At 39.4% G+C, this 20,022-nt stretch overlaps 1 protein-coding gene across 6 annotated transcripts in view; it reads right to left on the bottom strand.

Annotated features, from left to right (window-relative positions):
• Positions 1–11,537: 11,537 nt before the first annotated feature.
• The window catches only part of MAP3K4 (mitogen-activated protein kinase kinase kinase 4), a 125,701-nt gene continuing 117,216 nt past the window's right edge, over positions 11,538–20,022 (bottom strand). For 5 of the 6 annotated variants that reach the window (XM_003820240.4, XM_003820241.6, XM_008973635.4 and 2 more), the window contains 5 exons: positions 19,008–19,167; positions 16,966–17,088; positions 16,150–16,256; positions 13,619–13,798; positions 11,538–12,073 (listed from right to left, as the gene is read on the bottom strand). In XM_003820240.4, the coding sequence (XP_003820288.3) occupies positions 12,053–12,073; positions 13,619–13,798; positions 16,150–16,256; positions 16,966–17,088; positions 19,008–19,167 (591 nt within the window). In that variant the 3' untranslated portion in view covers positions 11,538–12,052. Of the gene's footprint in view, positions 12,074–13,618; positions 13,799–16,149; positions 16,257–16,965; positions 17,089–19,007; positions 19,168–19,880; positions 19,972–20,022 lie in introns of those variants that run through there. The other variant, XM_055114293.2, reaches the window with a different exon arrangement.

The raw sequence follows: 20,022 nt of genomic DNA, 5'->3' as shown, positions 1-20,022 counted from the left end.
AGGAAAAAAAAGAGCAAGCTTCAAAGGACAGACTCATACTCCCACAGGTAGAAATGCAGTCTTCAACAGCAAGCTGAAACTCTTCTTGGCCATTTTGGATTTTTGTAAAAGCTTTTAAAACCTAAACAGAGTCTGTAAACATAAAGGAATGTCCACGGATCTTCATGGCTGCTGTGCCCTGGGAGATGACACCTCATTTCCCGTGTCACCACACAACATGCCTTTGAAAGCCCTGCTTTAGAGCTGCCTTCAGTATCCTGTATAAGCCCAGGAAACCAGTCTTGTTATCTCAGCCACCACACCTGAGCAGAGTGTAGTCTACCTTTTTACTGCAGTATAGAAAACAAGGTAGCATTATACATCCAGCTCCCAGAGGGGATTGCTTCTGAAAGAGGATACTCTTGTATATAAACTCTGCTAGACTAAAAAGAATGCACTGTTTCTTAATTTTGTTTAGTGTTCTAGAGCAGGGGTTGGCTGATTCTGGCTGCAGCCCCACCTGGCCTGCAGCTTGCTTTGGAAATAAAGTTTTGCTGGGCACAGCCACATCTATTCACCTGCACATGATCTATGGCTGCTTTTGTGCCCAACAGCAGAGCTGAGTTGTTGTGACCAAGACTGTATGGACCACAAGACCAAAATATTCACTCTCTGGCCCTCTCCTGGAAAGGGCCGCCAACCCTGTGCTAAGGAATATAATCCCAGCAGACTGAGGCTGATATGTAGAAGGGAAAAAAAAGCTACCCCTTGATTTTATATTATTACTTTTTTTTTCTTATTGAGACACCACCTTTAGAATGTGTTTGAGATATAAGCTCTATTTACAAACTATTTTTAAAAATGCTCTGGAAGATTATTTTTACCATCATTTTTGTCTTGACCACAGTCTGTCTCAAGAAACTTTTAAAAAGATGAGTAAATTAAAGCCAAAGTATACAGAAGGAAAGAATAAAGATTAGTATGGAAAAAAAATGGAAACCAGCAAAACAAGAGAGAGTATTAATGAAATCAGAATTTGATTCTTTGAAAAGGCCAACAAAATTGATTATTAGCCAAGAAAGCAAGCACAAAAGCAGACATCACTACCAGCCTTAGAAAAATTATAAGTATCATTAGGGAATACCATGAACAATTGTATGTCAACAAATTAGACAACTCAGCTAAAATGGACAAATTCCTACAGACTTAAATTACTGAAACTAACTAGAGGTGAAAGTCTGGGGAGGGCAAATGGCAGATGGGAGGCAGGACTAATTTGCAGCTCCATCTCAGATGGACAGAGCAGTGTGTGGAGACTCATATGATAAACTTTTGCTCCAAGAACTACACATACCAGGAAAGTGAAGAGAATTCACAGACCCTTTGAAGGAGATGGATTGCCACTGCAGGCTCTGTGGGCAGCCGACGGATGAACTGTGAGTGCTAGCTTTCTCAGCTGGGAGCCTTGTAGCCTGGAGCAAGTTCTCAAGCCTGCTCACTGGCTGCCTGGGAGTAAACTCCCTGCTTTTGTAGGGGACATGGTGGGAATGAGACCGGCCTTTTGGGACCTGGGTAAGGCCAGCGACTGCCGGCTTTCCCCTGCTTCCTGGGTGACCTGTGTGACACAGCAGAGGCAGCCACAATCCCCTTCGGAACATAACTCCATTGGCCTGGGAACCACACCCCTGTCCCCCATAGCAGCCACACCAAGCCCTGCCCAGGAGAGGCTGAGCTCAGACATGCTTAACCCTGCCTCCACCTGATGATCTTTCTCCACCCGCCCTCGTAGCTGAAGACAAAGAACATATAATGTCTTGGGAGCTCTAAGGCCCTGCCCACCGCCTCATCCGCCCTATACCACCACAGCTGATACGCTTTTCATCCGCCCTATACCACCACAGCTGATACGCTTTTCATCCGCCCTATACCACCACAGCTGATACGCTTTTCATCCGCCCTATACCACCACAGCTGATACGCTTTTCATCCGCCCTATACCACCACAGCTGATACGCTTTTCATCCGCCCTATACCACCACAGCTGATACGCTTTTCATCCGCCCTATACCACCACAGCTGATACGCTTTTCATCCGCCCTATACCACCACAGCTGATACGCTTTTCATCCGCCCTATACCACCACAGCTGATACGCTTTTGAAAGCACCACCTCCTGGCTGGAGGCCAACCAACACAAAGCAAGCTCACTTAACAAAAATAAAACCAAGGACCCTCACAGAGTCCACTTCATTCCCCTGATGCCTCCACCAGAGCAGGTGCTGGTATCCATGGCTGAGAGACATGAAGACAGATCACATCACAAGACTCTTTGCAGACACTCCCCTGGACCAGCCCAGAGCCCAGTAGCTCCGCTGGGTGGCTAGATCCAGAAGAGAAAAATCACTGCGGTTCAACTCTCAGGAAGCCCCATCCCTAGGGGAAAGGGGAGACCACCACATCAAGGGAGCACCCCGTGGGACAAAGGAATCTGAACAGCAGCCCTTGAGTCCAAGATCTCTCTGACATAGTCAATTGAGAGGGAACTAGAAAAACAATTCTGGTGATATGACAAAACAAGGTTCTTTAACACCCTCAAAAGATCACACAAGCTCAATAGCAATGAATCCAAATCAAGACAAAATCTCTGAATTGCCAGAAAAAAATTCAGAAGGTCGACTGTTAAATCGAGGAGGAACCAGAGAAAGGTGAAGTCCAACTTAAATAAAATTATGTAGGATTATGAACGGAAAAATCTCCACTGAAACAGCCTAAATAAAAAACAATCACAACTTCTGGAAATAAAGGACACACTTGGAGAATTGCAAAATGCACTGGAAAGTCTCAACAACAGAATCAAACAAGTAGAAGAAAGAACATCAGAGCTTGAAGACAAGGCTTTCAAATTAACCCAGTCTGACAAAGAAAAAAATAATTAAAAACAATGCCTCCAAGAAGTTTGGGATTATGTTAAACGATCAAACCTAAGAATAACTGGTGTTCCTAAAGAAGAAATCTGAAAGTTTGAAAAACATATTTGAGGGAATAATCAAGGAAAACTTCCTGAGCCTTGCTAGAGATCTAGACATCCAAATAAAGAAGCTCAAAGAACGCCTGGGAAATTTATCACAAGAAGATCACTGCCTAGGAACACAGTCATCTGTTTAATGTCAAGATGAAGGAAAGACTCTTAAGAGCTGTAAGGCAAAAGCATTAGGTAAACTATAAAGGAAAACCTGTCAGATTAACAGCAGATTTCTCAGCAGAAACCCTACAAGCTGGATGGGACTAGGGTCTTATCTTTACCCTCTTAAACAAAACAATTATCAGCCAAGAATTTTGTATCCAGGAAAACTAAACATCACGTATGAAGGAAAGATAGTCTTTTTCAGACAAACAAATGCTGAATTTGCCACTACCAAGCTAGTACTACAGGAACTGCTAAAAGGAGCTCTAAATCTTGAAACAAATCCTAGAAACACATCAAAACAGAACCTCTTTAAAGCAGGAATCTCACAGGACCTATAAAACAAAACAATGAAAAAAAAAAAAAGGGATTCAGGCAACAAACAGCACAATGAATAGAACAGTACCTCTAAGGCCAATACTAACATTGAATGTAAATGGCCTAAATGCTCCAGTAAAAGATACATAATGGCAGAATGGCTAAAAATTCACCAAGTATCTGCTGTCTTCAAAAGACCCACCTCACACATAAAGACTCACATAAACTTAAGGTAAAGGAGTGAAAAAAGACATTCCATGCAAACGGACATCAAAAGCAAGCAGGAGTAGCTATTCTTATATGAGACAAAACAAACTTTAAAGCAACAGCAGTTAAAAAAAACAAAGAGAGGGGAGGCTGAGGCAGGATAATCGCTTGAACCTGGGAGGCAGAGGTTACAGTGAGCTGAGATTGCACCACTGCACTCCAGCCTGGGCAACAAGAGTGAAACTCTGTCTCAAAAAAAAAAAAAGGACAAAGAGGGACATTATATAATGATAAAAGGACTAAACCAACAGGAAATTGTCACAATTCTAAAATACATATGCGCCTAACACTGGAGCTCCCAAATTTATAAAACAATTACTACTAGACCTAAGAAATGAGACAGACGGCAACACAATACTAGGGAGAACTTCAATAACCCACTGACAGTACTAGACAGGTCATCAAGACAGAAAGTCAACAAACAATGGACTTAAACTATACCCTAGTACAAATGGACTTAACAGGTATTTACAGACTATTCTATACTCAACAACGCTCTTATTCATCAGCACATGGAACATTTTCCAAGACAGACTATATGATAGGCCATAAAACAAGTCTCAACAAATTTAAGAAAATCAAAATTATAGCAAGTACTCTCAGACCACAGTGGAATAAAATTGGAAATCATCTCAAAAAGGAACCCTCAAAACCATGCAAATACATGGAAATTAAATAACCTGCTTCTGAATGATCACTGGGTCAACAATGAAATCAAGATAGAAATTTAAAAATTATCTAAACTGAACAATAATAGTGACACAACCTATCAAAACCTCTGGGATACAGAAAAGGTGGTGCTAAGAGGAAATCCTGTTCATAGCATTAAATGCCTACATCAAAAAGTCTGAAAGAGCACAAACAGAAAAGCTAAGGTCAGACCTTAAGGAGCTAGAAAACAAGAACAAACCAAACCCAAACACAGTAGAAGAAAAGAAATAACCAAGATCAGAGCAGAACTAAATCAAATTGAAACAAACAAAAAAATACAAAAGATAAATGAAATAAAAAGCTGGTTTTTGAAAAGGTAAATAAAATTGATAGACCAATTGCAAAACTAAGCAAAATAAGAAAAGAGAAGATCCAAATAAGCTCAATTAGAAATGAAACAGGAGATATTACAACTGATACCACAGAAATACAAAAGATCATTCAAGGCTATTATGAACAACTTCATGCGCATAAACTAGAAAACCTAGAGGAGATGGATAAATTCCTGGAAATCTACAACCTTCCTAGATTAAATCAGGAGAAACAGAAACTCTGAACAGACTAATAACAAGCAGTGAGATTGAAATAGTAATAAAAAAATTGTCAACACAAAAAAAGTCCAGCCCCAGGCAGATTCACAGCTGAATTCTTTCAGACATTCAAAAAAGAATTGGTACCAATCCTATCGACACTATTCCAAAAGACAGAAAAAGAGGGAATCCTCCCTAAATCATTCTATGAAGCCAGTATCACCCTAATACCAAAAGCAGGAAAGGACATAACAAAAAAATCTAGACACCAATATCCCTGATGAACATAGATGCAAAAATCCTTAACAAAATACAAGCTAAGTGAATCCAACATGAATCTTTATTAAAAAGATAATCCACCATGATCAAGTGGGTTTCATACCAGAATGCAGGGATGGTTTAATATCCACAAGCCAATAAATGTGATACACCACATAAACAGAATTAAAAACAAAAATCACATGATCATCTCAATGGAAAGAGAAAAAGTGTTTGATAAAATGCAGCATCCTTTTATGATTAAAACTCTCAGCAAAATCGGCATAGAAGGGACATACCTTGAGGTAATAAAAGCCACCTATGACAAACCCACAGCCAACATTATACTGAAGGGAGAAAAGCTGAAGGCATTCCCCTCGAGAACTGGAACAAGACAAGGATGCCCACTTTCACCACTTCCATTCAACATAGTACTGGAAGGTCTAGCCAGAGCAATCAGACAAGAGAAAGATATAAAGGGCATCCAAATTGGTAAAGAGGAAATCAACCTGTTGCTGTTTGCTTTTGATGAAGGTATACTTAGAAAACCCTAAAGACTCCTCCAAAAAGCTCCTAGAACTGGTAAATGAATTCAGCAAAGTTTCCGGATACAAAATTAATGTACGCAAATCAGTAGCCCTACTGTACATCAACAGTGAGCAAGCTGAGAATCAAATCAGTAACTCAACCTCTTTTACAATAGCTGCAAAAAAAAAAAAACAAAAAAAAAAACCCACTGAACCAAGGAGGTGAAAGACCTCTAAAAGGAAAACTACAAAAACACTGCTGAAAGAAATCACAGATGGCACAAACAACTGGAAACAAATTCCCGGCTCATGGATATGTAGACTCAATATTGTGAAAATGACCACACTGCCAAAAGCAATCTACAAATTGAATGCAATTCAAATCAAAATACCACCATAATTCTTCACAGAACTAGAAAAAAACAATTCTAAAATTCATATGGAACCCAAAAAAGAGTCTGTATAGCCAAAGCAAGACTAAGCAAAACGAACAAATCTGGAGGCACTATATTACCCGACTTTAAACTATAAGGCCATAGTCACCAAAACATTATGGTACTGGTATAAAAACAGGCATACAGACCAATGGAACAGAATAGAGAACCCAGAAATAAAGCCAAACACTTAGTTACAGTCAACTGATCTTTGACAAAGCAAACAAAAACATAAAATGGGGAAAGGATACCCTATTCAATAAATAGTGCTGGGATAACTGGCAAGCCACATGTAGAAGAATGAGACTGAATCCTCATCTCTCACCTTATACAAAAATCAACTCAAGGTGGATCAGAGATTTAAATCTAAGACCTGAAACCATAAAAATTCTAGACAGTAACATTGGAAAAACGCTTTTAGACACTGGCTTAGGCAAATACTTTATGACTAAGGATGCAAAAGCAAATACAAGAAAAACAAAGGTAAACAGATGGGACTTAATTAAACTAAAAAGCTTCTGCACGGCAAAAGAAATAATCAGCAGAGTAAACAGAAAACTCACAGAGTGGGAAAAAATCTTTGCGATCTATACATCCAACAAAGGACTAATATTCAGAATCTACAAGGAACTCAAACAAATCAGCAAGAAAAAAAAAAAAAAAAACAATCCCATCAAAAAGTGGGCTAAGGACATGAATAGACAATTCTCAAAAGAAGATATACAAATGCCAACAAACCTAAAAAAAATGCTCAACATCACTAATGATCAGAGAAATGCAAGTCAAAATCACAATGAAATACCACCTTACTGCTGCAAGAATGGCAATAAAAAATTAAAAAATACAGATGTTGGTGTGGAGGCAGTGAAAAGGTAACATCTTTACACTATTGGTGGGAATGTAAACTAGAACAACCACTATGGTAAACAGTATGGAGATTTCTTAAAGAACTAAAAGTAGATCTACCATTTGATCCAGCAGTCCCACTCCTGGGTATCTACCCAGAGGAAAAACAGAGGTACTTGCACACGCATGCTTATAGCAGCACAATTTGCAAATGCAAAAATATGGAACCAGCCCAAATGCCCATTAGTCAATGAGTGGATAAAGAATATCTAGTGTGTACGTATGTATGCATGTATGTGTGTGTGTGTATATATAGATATATATATACACTCTCTCTATATATACACATATATATGTATATATATGTGTATATATATGTATGTATGTATGTGTATATATATGTATAGAGAGAGAGAGAGAGAGAAAGGCAATGAACAATCTGGAAATGAAATTATTATTTTCACCCATAGTAGCAATAAAAAGAATACTCAGTAATACGTATGGAATACTACTCAGTCATAAAAAGGAATGAAATAATGGCATTTGCAGCAACCGGGATGGAACTGGAGACCATTATTCTAAGTGAAGTAACTCAGGAATGGAAAACCAAACATCGTGTGTTCTCACTCTTAAGTGGGAGCTAAGCTGTGAGGATGCAAAGGCCTAAGAACGATACAATGGACTTTGGAGACTCAGGGGAAAGGGTGGGAGGGCGGCGAGGGATAAAACAGTGCACACTGGGTACAGTGTACACTGCTTGGTGATGGCTGTACCAAAATCTCAGAAATCACCACTGAAGAACTTATTCATGTAACCAAACACTACCTGTTCCCCAAAAACCTTTAAAAAAAAAAAAAAAAAAGACGACACATACACACACACACGGAAATAAAGTCCAAACAGACCTGCAAGAAGCAAAAAGACTGGATTAGTAACTTAAAATATTCCCAAAAAGAGAACTCACTCATGCCTAGCTAGTTTCACTACTGAATTCTATCAAACATGTAAAGGAATTTGGTTACACACACACACACCAATCCTTCACAATCTCTGAGAAAACAGAGAAGAGGGAAATTTCCAAACTCACTCTATGAGGCCAGCATTACCCTGATACCAATGCCAGAAAACAACATCACAAGAAATAAAAACTACAAGAGCAATATCCTTCATATAATATGGAAGCAAAGGCCCTCAACAAAATACTGCAAATGAATGCAGCAACACATAAAAAGGAATACACCCAATGATCAACTAGGGCTTATCTCAGGAGTACAAGATTGATTTAACACCCCCAAATCAATTAATGTAATATACCATATTACAACACAGTAAAGTAGAAAACCTTACAATCATCTCAATAAAGAGCATCTGACAAAATGAAACACCATTCATGACAAAAATGCTCTCAACAAACCAGAAATAGAAGCGAACTTCCTCCAATGGAAAAAGGGCATTAATGAAAAACCTGTAACACCATAGTTAATGGTGAAAGAATGACTAATTTCCAGCTAAGATAAAAATGTCAAAAATATGACAAGGACGTCCATTCTCATCACCACTATTCAACACTGTACTGGAAGGTCTAGCCAGTGCAATTAAGCAAGAAAAAGAAATGAAAGGTATCTAGAGTCTAGAATGTAAAGGAAGAAGTAAAACTTTTTATTCATGGAAAGCATTATTTGTAGAAAATCCTATGGAGCCTACAAAAACAACTAATAGAACTATAAAATGAATTCAGGGTAGGATAAGAGATAAACATATAAAAATCAATTGTGTGTGTGTGTATATATCCACACTCTATATATATGTGTGTGTGTATATATATCCACACTCTATATATATATGTGTGTGTGTGTGTGTACTCTGTGTGTATGTGTGTGGAGAGCACACACACACACACACATATATATATATATATCGGGGGGGGCAATGAACAATCTGGAAATGAAATTATTATTTTCACCCATAGTAGCAATAAAAATAATACTTAGGAATAAACTTAAGTTCAAGAGGTATACGACAAAAATCACAAAGCAGTGCTGAAGAAATACCTAAATAAATGGAGATATATCCTGTGTTAACAGACTGAAAGACTTCAGATTAAGAAAACAATACTCCCCAAGTTGTTCTACAGATTCTTTGCAATCCAATCCAAATCACAGGTGGTTTTGTTTTGCTTTTATGTAGAAATTGACAAAATGATCCTAAAATTCATATGGAAATGCAAATTACCCCAAATAGCCAAAATGAACCTGAAAAAGAACAACAAAATTGGAGGACGCACACTTCCCATTTTTAAAACTAAATACAAAGCTATAGTAACCAATACAGGATGGTATAAGACAGTATGGCGTAAGATAAACATAGAGATTAATGGAATATAATTGGAAGTCCAGAAATAAACCTTTTCATTTATGGTCAACTGATTTTCAACAAGGAATAGCCTTTTCAACAAATGATATTGGACCAAATATCCACATGCAGAAGAATGAATGTGGACCCTTATGTGATATCATACACAAAAATCAAAAATAGATGACAGGCCTAATGTAAGTGCTAAAACTCCAAAACTCTTAGAAAAAAACATAGATGTAAATCTTTGTGACCTTGGGTCAGGCAATGATTTCTTAGATATGATATCGAGAGCACAAGCAACAAGGACTAAGTTGATAAACTGGACTTCAAAAAAAAATTTTTAAATAGTACTTTTTCAAAAGACATTGTTAAAACAAAATGAAAAGACAAGCCACAGACTGGGGAAAAAAAAACATTTGCAAATCATATGTCCTGTAAGGACCTATATCCAGAACACATAAAAAAACTATTACAAACCAATCATAAGATGATGAATAACCCAATTTTAAAATGATTTGAATAGATGTTTCACCAAAGAAGATATCCAACAAGCACATGAAAAGATGTTCACTATCATTAGGGAAATGCAAATCAAAACAGGATACCTCTTCACGTTAACTAGAATGGACATTATCAAAAAAAAGCACAATTGCAAGTATTGGAGAGGGTATGGAGAAGTTGGAACCCTCATACATTGCTAGTCGGAGGGTATAAGATGGTGCACCACTTTGGAAAACAGTTTGGAAGTTTAGGGAAATGCACATCAAAACAGGATACTACTTTACATTAACTAGAATGGACATTATCAAAAAAAAAGCACAATTGCAAGTATTGGAGAGGGGATGGAGAAGCTGGAACCCTCACACATTGCTAGTGGGGGTATAAGATGGTGTACCACTTTGGAAAACAGTTTGGAAGTTTCTGAAAATGTTGAACATAGATATACCACATGACCCAGCAAATCTACTCCCAAGAAAAATGAAAACATTTTTGTACAAAGACTTCTATGGGAATATTCAAAGCAGCATTATTTATAATAACCAAAAAGTGGGCACAACCCAATCAACTAGCAAATGGATAAATAAATGTGTGGCAGTCTAACAGTCTCAGTAATAAAAAGGAATGACGTACTGAAACCCGCTACAACATGGATCAATCTCAGAAATATGCGAAGTGAAAGAAGATACAAAATACCACATATTATAAAACTCTATGTATATGAAATGTCCAGAATAGGAAAATCTATAGAAATAGGAAATCGTTTAGTGGTTACCTAAGGCTAGGGGTGAGAATGGGGAGTGACCGCAAATGGACATGAGATTTCTTTTGGGGGTTATGGGAATGTTCTAAAATTGGACTGTGGTGATGATTGCACAACTATGTAACTATACTAAAAGTTACTGAATTGTACCCTTCAAATATTATGCAAAATATAACTCAAAAAGCTGTATTTTAAGAAGTCTTAAAATTCCAAGTGGTTGTATAAATCCTTTTGTGATGCCAATATTCTCTGGACATTAACTTCTTGGCTGAAGGGATCTACTCTTCTGAAGGAAGATTAATACAAAACCTGCTTGAGAAATTACTTGCCCAGGGTCAATGGCTATGTGTAAGGAGTGAGAGTCAGTGATCTTCCAAAAAGATTTCAGGAAGCTCTATGGTCAATCTTTTTAAAAAATTTAATAGCAAAAACAAAAACAAAAAAAACACCAATGATGTATAATTTGGGCTGTTTTGGAAAGCTAACTGCTGAAATGTTTACTTCTGAAAAAGATGCTTTCTCATCAGATCATTCAGCAGTATTTACACTGACCTAGCACCTAAACATCTTGGTTTAAAAATAAAGTGAACTCCCAACATGTGATAACAAGGCTTAAACTTGTATCTGTTATAAACTTGCTGGTTAATAGAAACTAATTAAAAGGAACCACCTTACGTCATTAGTGTTGCTTCATTTATTTCCTTCGCTTTTCAGCGAGGCGATCCTAAAGGGACGCCGAACCCAGTGACCATCTTTAGCACACGTGATTGTGCTCCTCCTTTTGAGGAACAGATGAGTGAAAATGACAGACTTCTGTATCATACTGCGTTGGCTCATAAGCTGTTAACCATTAAAAGACAATATAACTGAGCTTTCCTAAAATAAACCATTTATTGAAAAAAGAACCTTTTTCTTAAATTTCAGTAATCAGCCTTTTGCATTACAAACCTGCAGCTTGCCAACAACAACAAAAAAGGTAAAGGTTTCACAGTCAGTGCACTCAACAAACAGGAGATTAAAAACAAGGTATGGGACGCCTGATAACACTACAACTTCTTTTGAACCTAGAAAGGTCAAAACACTACGCTGATGTCACGGTTCTCAGTCACGCGAGACACGGAGGAGACAGAGGCGATGGTCCGTGTACAGTAGTAATGGCACTTAACATGCAGCTTCTTTAACCTCGTGGCCACCAGCCCTCCAGAGGGCCTTTTGCCACATCAGACAAACAGGAGCAGCAGGAGAAGTGACGCTTGTCACCTGTGCAGTCTTCAGTCTTGGAAGGTTAAAAAGGCTTATACTGCTTCTCAGCACAGTCTTTATGTAAATATTACATACAGTAGTGATTAAGAGAATTTTCCAAGTCCATATTCTACTAGGCTTCATTCTTCATCTGTGCAAACCTGTGAGGAAGCAGGAGAGAGCTGAGCTCTTGCAGAGCCAGGTGTGTGCTTGTGCATACGCGCAGTATGAGTCTTACGGGGAAGGCCCCATCCACTCATCCTGATGCTCCCAGCACTGTACTGGGTACAGAGGGAAAGGCTTAAGAAATGTAATGAACAATGGCAGAGGTAAGTTACTGCTCTAAAGTTAAGCCTGGGAACTGACTAATGAAAGCATTTTCTAAAACGCCTATATGCACTCTCAGGTCAATATAAATTGTTATGCACTTCATAACTAAGACATAAATTGTTATTTAATTACAAATCCCTAATGTCTCCATAGCTGATCCTGCTGCTTGCCCCTTACTCCCACTTATCAATAAGAGCATCACCCCACTCTTCTGCCCCTTCCTTTCCTTTCCCAGGGACTCTCTCCTGCAGGGCCCTTGCAAGGCTCTTTTCTCCAGGGCTCTGTTCTCATCCCCTTGTCCTCTGTGGACCCTCCCAGCAATACTTCTGTCTCCCACACCTGTGCCCTACCCCAAATCCCTTGAGTGCCAGCCCCAGATATCCAAATGCCCATGTGAAATCTCCAAGCAGATGCTCCAAATGTACCCCAAGCTTCATCCACCAAAGAGGACCCACCACCTCCCGACCCACCCCTCACCCAGCTGCTTCTTTCCCTACCCTGGCAAATAGAGTCTGTGACCTGATGACACAAACCAGAAACCTGGGAGCCACTCTAGACTCCTCCCCTCACTCACCTTTCACATCCAATCAGGGGTCAGCCATGGCACTCTAACTCTTAAATGCCACTGTTCACTCACCCGGAACGCCCTCTCCCAACCCCTTGGCTGTATCAGAACCTTCTCAATTCCTTTGCCTCTAGAGTGATCTTTCTAAAACTCTATGTCATCATTTATGTTTATAATAAAATGGAAACTCCTTCATGTTGCTCCTGGTTACTGTTCTAGCCTTATCTTCCTGCCCTTGTCCACATCCTGTGTTCACCAGGATCTACCTACACAGGGCTCTGTGACCATCCCACTCTCCCGGAAGGGTGAGCGTTTCCAAGTTTCTTTACTTTGTCTTCCATGCCCCCTCCCCCACTTCTGACCTGGCCGTGGCTCTTAAACAACTAAGGTACCTCATTCTAGAGAAAAAAGAACTGAGATGAGCTGACTTAATTAAATTCCTCTTCTGAGTAACCTTATATACCATTATCACAGCTCTCAGTATAATGATTAGTCATTACCGTCTTGACCCTCCAAGTAGACTATACACTCTCAAGAGTGGAAACTCTTTCATCCAGTCCCATCTAAAAGTCCATTTTACTGTCTCTGGTGTATCTCAAATGCACCATCAAAACAGATCAAGTGGAAGAACCTCAATGAACATTTTCCAAATGAAAAAACACATACAAAAATCCCTGGCATAATAATACATTTAGTTCCTTTCCACTTCAGATATAGCTACTTTAAAGTTTCAAAATTTCATTAACGTCTTGATGCAAAACAGAACTTAAACACTTAAACATGAAAAAGACTATCCAGTAATCTGCCAAACCTTGACAAACGAATGGTCGAGGAGCTGGCTGGCGGTCCATCTCATCTTTGGGTCACTCTCAAGGCAGTGAGAAAGGAAGTCCTTTCCTTCAGGGCTTAATCTTTCAGGGATTGGTGGCTTATGTCCCATCCCCACTTTATACATAATTTGAAAGTTGTGCTCATACTCATGCCAAGGCCTCTAAAAAAGATGTTTTTAAAAAATCAGATTTTAATATTATACAGCCACAAACAACGCAAATGTTCAGTCTGTTTTTAAGCATCTCATCATTAATATATATCAGGGGACAGCAAATTTTTACTGAAAGGGCCAAACAATATTTTAGGTTGACAGGCCATATGATCTCTATCACAACTATTCACTTATCTCATGGCAGCATGGTAGCAGCTATGGACAACACATAAATGAATATGACTGTTCCAACAAAACTTTATTTATAAAACAGGTGGCCAGCATAGTTTGCCTACTCCATTTGGGGTGCACTATTTAGTCCAACAGTATCTAGAAGCCATCATCATGCAACTAAAAAATATATAAAATGACATAAAAAAGTCTATAAAACCCAATTCTCTTATAGGGATGGTTAATATGCTACCTTATTGAAAAATAAAAATTCCATTAGTGCAAAGCTTATTTCATTATGATCCTATGAAAAATGAGATTCACAGGGGAAGGAACTAAGTGTGTATGGCATTCTAATTTCTAAACTATTGTTTCGTCATTGCCAATATGTATTCTTCAATATGAGAACCTGTTCTTTTATGTGTGGCTTTACTGGAATAACACAGATATCACGACTGCCTTTCTATTTTAATGCTAATAGAAATAATGCTAGCTAATATTTACTGAGCACTTATATGTGATCTGTTTCAGCAGCTGCAAGGCATAGCTACATTATAATTAACTGATTTCCTACTAGTAACTTAACACTAACTTTTAACTTAGAAATGAAGGTTTCTAACTTTTTTGCTATAATACTGTATGTGTACGGTAAGCTACCATGCGCAGTTCCTGCGTGTCTTTTTACACTTGTATAACTGCTCATTAATATTATCATCATAAGATACATTTTCAGAAGCAGAAAACTTCTTGGTTTAAGTGCTATGCACATTTAAAATTTTGATAGAGATTGGAAATGTCTCCAGAGCACCCCACCACATGGAATTTCTGTCCAAAACATGTCTGTTTCTTTATATACTCTCTAAAAGATAGTATTCTCAATCTTTAAAAATGTCACTCAGCACTTTGGGAGGCTGAGGCAGGCGGATCATGAGGTCAGGAGTTCGAGACCAGCCTGGCCAACACAGTGAAACCCTGTCTCTACCAAAGTACAAAACTTAGCCAGGCATGGTGGCAGGTGCCTGTAATCCCAGCTACTTGGGAGGCTGAGGCAGAAGAATTGCTTGAACCCGGGAGGCGGAGGTTGCAGTGAGCCGAGATCATGCCACTTGCACTCCTGCCTGGCGACAGAGCGAGACTCCATCTCAAAAAAAAAAAAAAAAAAAAAAAAAAAGTCACTCATATGCTAAGTAAAAAAAAAAAAATGATTTCAATTTAAATATATAATCCTGGTTAATGAGGCTGTCATCTTTTCATGTTTTCTTTTGTTAACAGACAATCTTTTTAGAGCAGTTTTGGGTTTATAGAAAAATTAACTGGAAGGTACAGAGAGTTCCCATATCCCCCTCCCTGTCCCACAGTTTCCTCTACTATGTGTAGTTCGCGTTAGTGTGCTCCATTTTTTAGAACTGATGAACCAATGTCAATGCACTACTGTTAACTGAAGTCCATAGTTTACATCAGGGTTCACTCTGTTGCACATTCTATGGGTTTGCACATACACATACTAACATGTATCTATCATCAGTGTATCCTACAGAGTAGGTTTACTCCCCTAAAAATTCTGTGTACTCCACTTATTCGTCTCTCTGTTCCCCCAGGTCCCTGGCAACCACTCATCTTTCTACTGTCCCTGTGGTTTTGCCTCTTCCCCAATGTCGTTAAATGGAATCGCTCAGTGTGCAGGCTTTTTAGACTGGCATCTTTCATCACTTAGCCACATGCATTTAAGGTTCCTCCATGTCTTTCTGTGGCTCGACAGGGTGTTTCTTTTTATCTAAAGCTCAGTATACTCCTTTGTATGAATAATCTACTGAAGAACATGTTGGTTGCTTCCAAGTTTTGGTAATTATGAATAAAGCTGCTGTAAACATTCATGTGCGGGTTTTTGTGTGGACACGTTTCCAACTTAATGTTGCTTTTTGTAACTGCTTGCTTCCCTGTGTTTTAATTAGAGGTTTATGCTTCTTAAATTCACTCATAAGAGTTCTCTGTGGCAGATATCTTACAAATATTTGTTTCCTGGTTTGTCATTTGTCTTAATCTTTTGATGGATCAGATTTTTGTATCTAATATCGTTCGCTATTTAGTGTCCACAGTGTTTGTAATAAATAATCAATCCATAACTACTGTTCTGTTAATGCACAGTGCCCTTCTGAAGTTGCTCCACCAGGTGTGGGGGCTCCGCTTACCTTGCCAGTCACCATCTCTATGACAACACACCCCAGACTCCAGATGTCGGCCGCACGCCCATGGCCCTCTCCTTTGGCACGAGTGATGACTTCAGGTGCCATGTATGCTTTAAAAGTCACAGATATGTTGAGAGTTATGGGTTATAAACACATCAACATGTATTAATAGAGCCAAGCAATAAATTAATATTGTACAATATTATCTTCCTGCATTAGGTAATGGGAAATATCAAAAATTTACAGACAGTTCAAGTCAACTTGTTGAACAAACTTTTTAGGTGACAAATTCTCTTTTAAAAGACAATTTTTGAATGTACACATTTTCAAATTAATTGTATTCACAATGAAAATAGAAAATTTAACCTGCAAAGGAGGAGGCAAAATTTCATGGCACTAAGTGATGAAAACAAATTATTACCATTTAATCATAGTGTTGTTTAGACAAGGTAGTGGACAGGCAGGCAGCCAACGAGACTGGTGTATGCTGAGTGATTCGGGGTGAGCCACGTTACAGAGCACAAACAATGTCTACATTTTTTAAGTTTTAAGAAAAACAATGCAAACAACCGAAGAGTTGTTCTGGTAAGAAAAAGAGGCTTTCCTCTCTCCTGTAACCTAAAAGGAGTCATTTAATTCACCAATGTGACAGCTGCTCTTGCATGGGAGCCCAAGTGTGTGAGGAAGCGGTCCTTCTCATGACTGAAAACCTTTACCTGCTCTCCCATCTCTACTGACAAACAAAGGTGAAGGGAACATGCAGGCCCCAAGCAGGCTGCATGAAGTCAGAGTGCAAAGAACAACCAGGCTGGTCCCTACCTGCTGTCCCCAGGGTGCTGTTCACTTCACCAGGCATGGTCTGGGCATTGTTTTTGAGCTTTACTGAACATCCAAAATCTCCCAGTTTGATTAATCCAGATGAGGTAAGGAAGATATTGGCACCTAAAAAGAAAGAAGCAGTTGTTACGCAGCCTCTGAAACACAATGTGGGCAAGGTTACTTGGTAATCTAAACGACCAGGAACTTCATTCACAAGCTAAACAATCGAAAGGCTTATGAAACTTGACTTACAAAGTGTAATCATAGGAAGATTTGTAAGCCTTATTCACAAATTTTAATAAAAAGCAACAAAATTTTAACACCAGTGCAGGTAGCCTTGACCAATAAATTCTGAACTGAAATACATGCATACATTCTAACATTAATAACCCACAGAGATACTTAAAAAGAAATTGCATACAAAACACAAGTGCTTGTTGTGGTGGCAGTCTGGAGAATGAGAGATGTGTACAATCAGCAGTGTCTGAAACGGGAAGCGACATGTAGATGAGAGCTGCACACGCACTGCAGTTCTTCAGAGTCCCAGCTGAGGCCCTTGCATTTATATGACGTGACTGAAAACTGTTCTGCAATTTTCAAATATTCCTACAAGCAACATATATGCTTAACTTGTAGTCTAGTTAGAATTTGGGAATACTGTTCATCTCTCAGGACAGCTTGGCCTTTTGCTCTAGGCTGCAAGATATTATTGCTCCAACTAAGTCACACATCTCTGGCATTGTGTTCTATGGTACCTCCTTTGAAAAGCAACAACACAGAGCCAATGGAGTTAGACAAGCAGCCATCTGATGAGCTGAGGTCAACAGCGAATCCTCATAACTCAGTGCTCCTAGAGTTGATGCTCCCCACAATTGACTACGAGGGGCAGCTTGATCTTCTCGAGCGACTGTACATCTGTACCTTCTTAGCCATGCTGAACTAGAAGCATTGGATAAGACACCAGTGAGCTGACCTGCTTCAGATTCTAAGGGAGTCTCTTCCTGCCACGGAACAAACGCGCAAACACCATTTTCTGACAGCGGACAGAGACTGAGGATGGTGTCTGTGGCAGAACGACTAGAAATAGGCAGTGCTACGGCCTGGTACAGAGCCAGTTAAGCCAACATCAGGATGACCCCAGACACCCAAGCAAGGTAGCGGACAGGCAGGCAGCCAATGAGACCGGTGTATGCTGGGTGATTCACGGTGAGCCACATTACAGAGCACGAACAATGCTTACACCCAGACCAAAGCAGACTGGTGTAATCCAAAATAACCTCCCACACTGGGTCTTGTCCCTGGTGAGAAGTCAGGTCGGTTCCTAAGTTAATGTGTTTAGGTTAGCCTCAGACTACAGGACAGAAGGAAACTCTTCAGCCTGGGGCCAATTAGGCACAAAAATACTTCCCCATTTTAATTATCCTCAAGACTTGCAAATACAAAGGTCAGGGGCATGGCGTGGTTAAGGCAAATGCCACGGTGACCGTTCTGAGACAGAAGCCCAGCTATTCCCCTCGTGCTATGAGAAAAGCACTTTTAATCCATCAGCATGGCCAAAATAACCTTCAGCAGAACTCAATTTCAAGGTTTGTGTAAACAAACCCCATTCTTGTCTCAAAAACGTAGCCTCAAATTTATATGTGCACTTCTGATCTGATTTACTGTCGGTTTACATATTCATGATTTTCATATATAAATAGACAAGAATCCTGACACGAGAGAAAAAAAAGGTTGCTTTGATCACGAATGTCTGGTAAGTACACGGGCTATGCCAAATCAGCTTATAAAAATAGCAAACTTCATTTTGGGAAAACAGATTTCTCTAAAAGCAGTGTTGAACAGAAAGAGCGGACTCCTGGGTAGAGAGACATGAGTTCTACCTTGTTTCTGAATACAGGATCCTTATAGAGGCATATTTCAATGAAAGGTATTTCCATCTAGAGAAATCATATGTGGGAATGGGATGAGTGTCTTCAGAGCACGTCCCACGGGCTGGGTACCAGTGGCTCTGGCCCACAGCAGCCAGGCGGGTGTGGGATTACCTTTAATGTCACGGTGGACTATGCCATGCTCATGGAGGACGTTGATCGCAATGGTGATCTGCTTTGAATACAGCCTAATCACATGTTCCTGAAGTCCCAGCCTTGACACCTCTTCTAAAGTCCCCTCATCGCAGTACTCCATGAAGATGTACATTTCTTCCTGTGGGAGGAATAAAGGGCGGCTCTGTGTTTACGGTTTTCCTTACATGTACGCTAGTGAAAAATCTGGAAAACTTCCTAGGCCACACCCCAAAGGAATGTTCTTTCTAACGGTATACTACACTTGCCATCCTGAGCACTGAATGTGTCTCACAACAGTCGTTTCTAAGTCCTCTATAGAGGTGTCTGCCTGCCTCCTCTGTCTGGAATTATACAGCTCTTGGGGATAAGAACATCTCCAAATCACAGGGGATCAATTTCTATTATCCTCTGAAATTAAGTCTGCTATATAATCTCAGACAGGGACCAACAGGGCTGTCCCTACAAATACATTATTAAGTACTGAAACACATCCTTTTTAAACATAATTTGTAAAAACATTAAAAATGATCCATTTCCAACTTCCCCTGGAAGCTCATGCTCTACACCACGATGCTCCAAGTTATCCTCTTTCCCTCGACGTGTTTATTTCTAAACACAAGGGGGAAACTCAATTTGAGGTTTGAATTTTCTCTCATTTCACAATGGCTCCCTAAATACATACAAGAAAAAAACCAGTATTACTTAACAGTGTACTCAACAGTGGTTCAGCAAAAAAATGGGAAAAAAGTCACAAGAAGTGGTGTAAGGGGCGTTTTAGAAGAATCTTCTGAATGGCAGGATGGGTTTCAGTGCTTTATGATGTCGGGTTGATGACTACAGTCTACAACTTACATTTTAGGAGGAACTCCTCTAGTTTCAGAGAGAAGGCAGAAATGATGTAACTCATGGAGATTTCCTGAGAATTAGGCAAAGTTACTGTGCTCTGAAATGAGAAGACCTGTGATGTAGAACAGGACTCCATTCTGTGCCCTCA

This window comes from Pan paniscus, chromosome 5 (assembly GCF_029289425.2).
Source record: "Pan paniscus chromosome 5, NHGRI_mPanPan1-v2.0_pri, whole genome shotgun sequence".
Taxonomy (NCBI): domain Eukaryota; kingdom Metazoa; phylum Chordata; class Mammalia; order Primates; family Hominidae; genus Pan; species Pan paniscus.
This window is presented reverse-complemented; position numbering and strand designations above follow the sequence as displayed.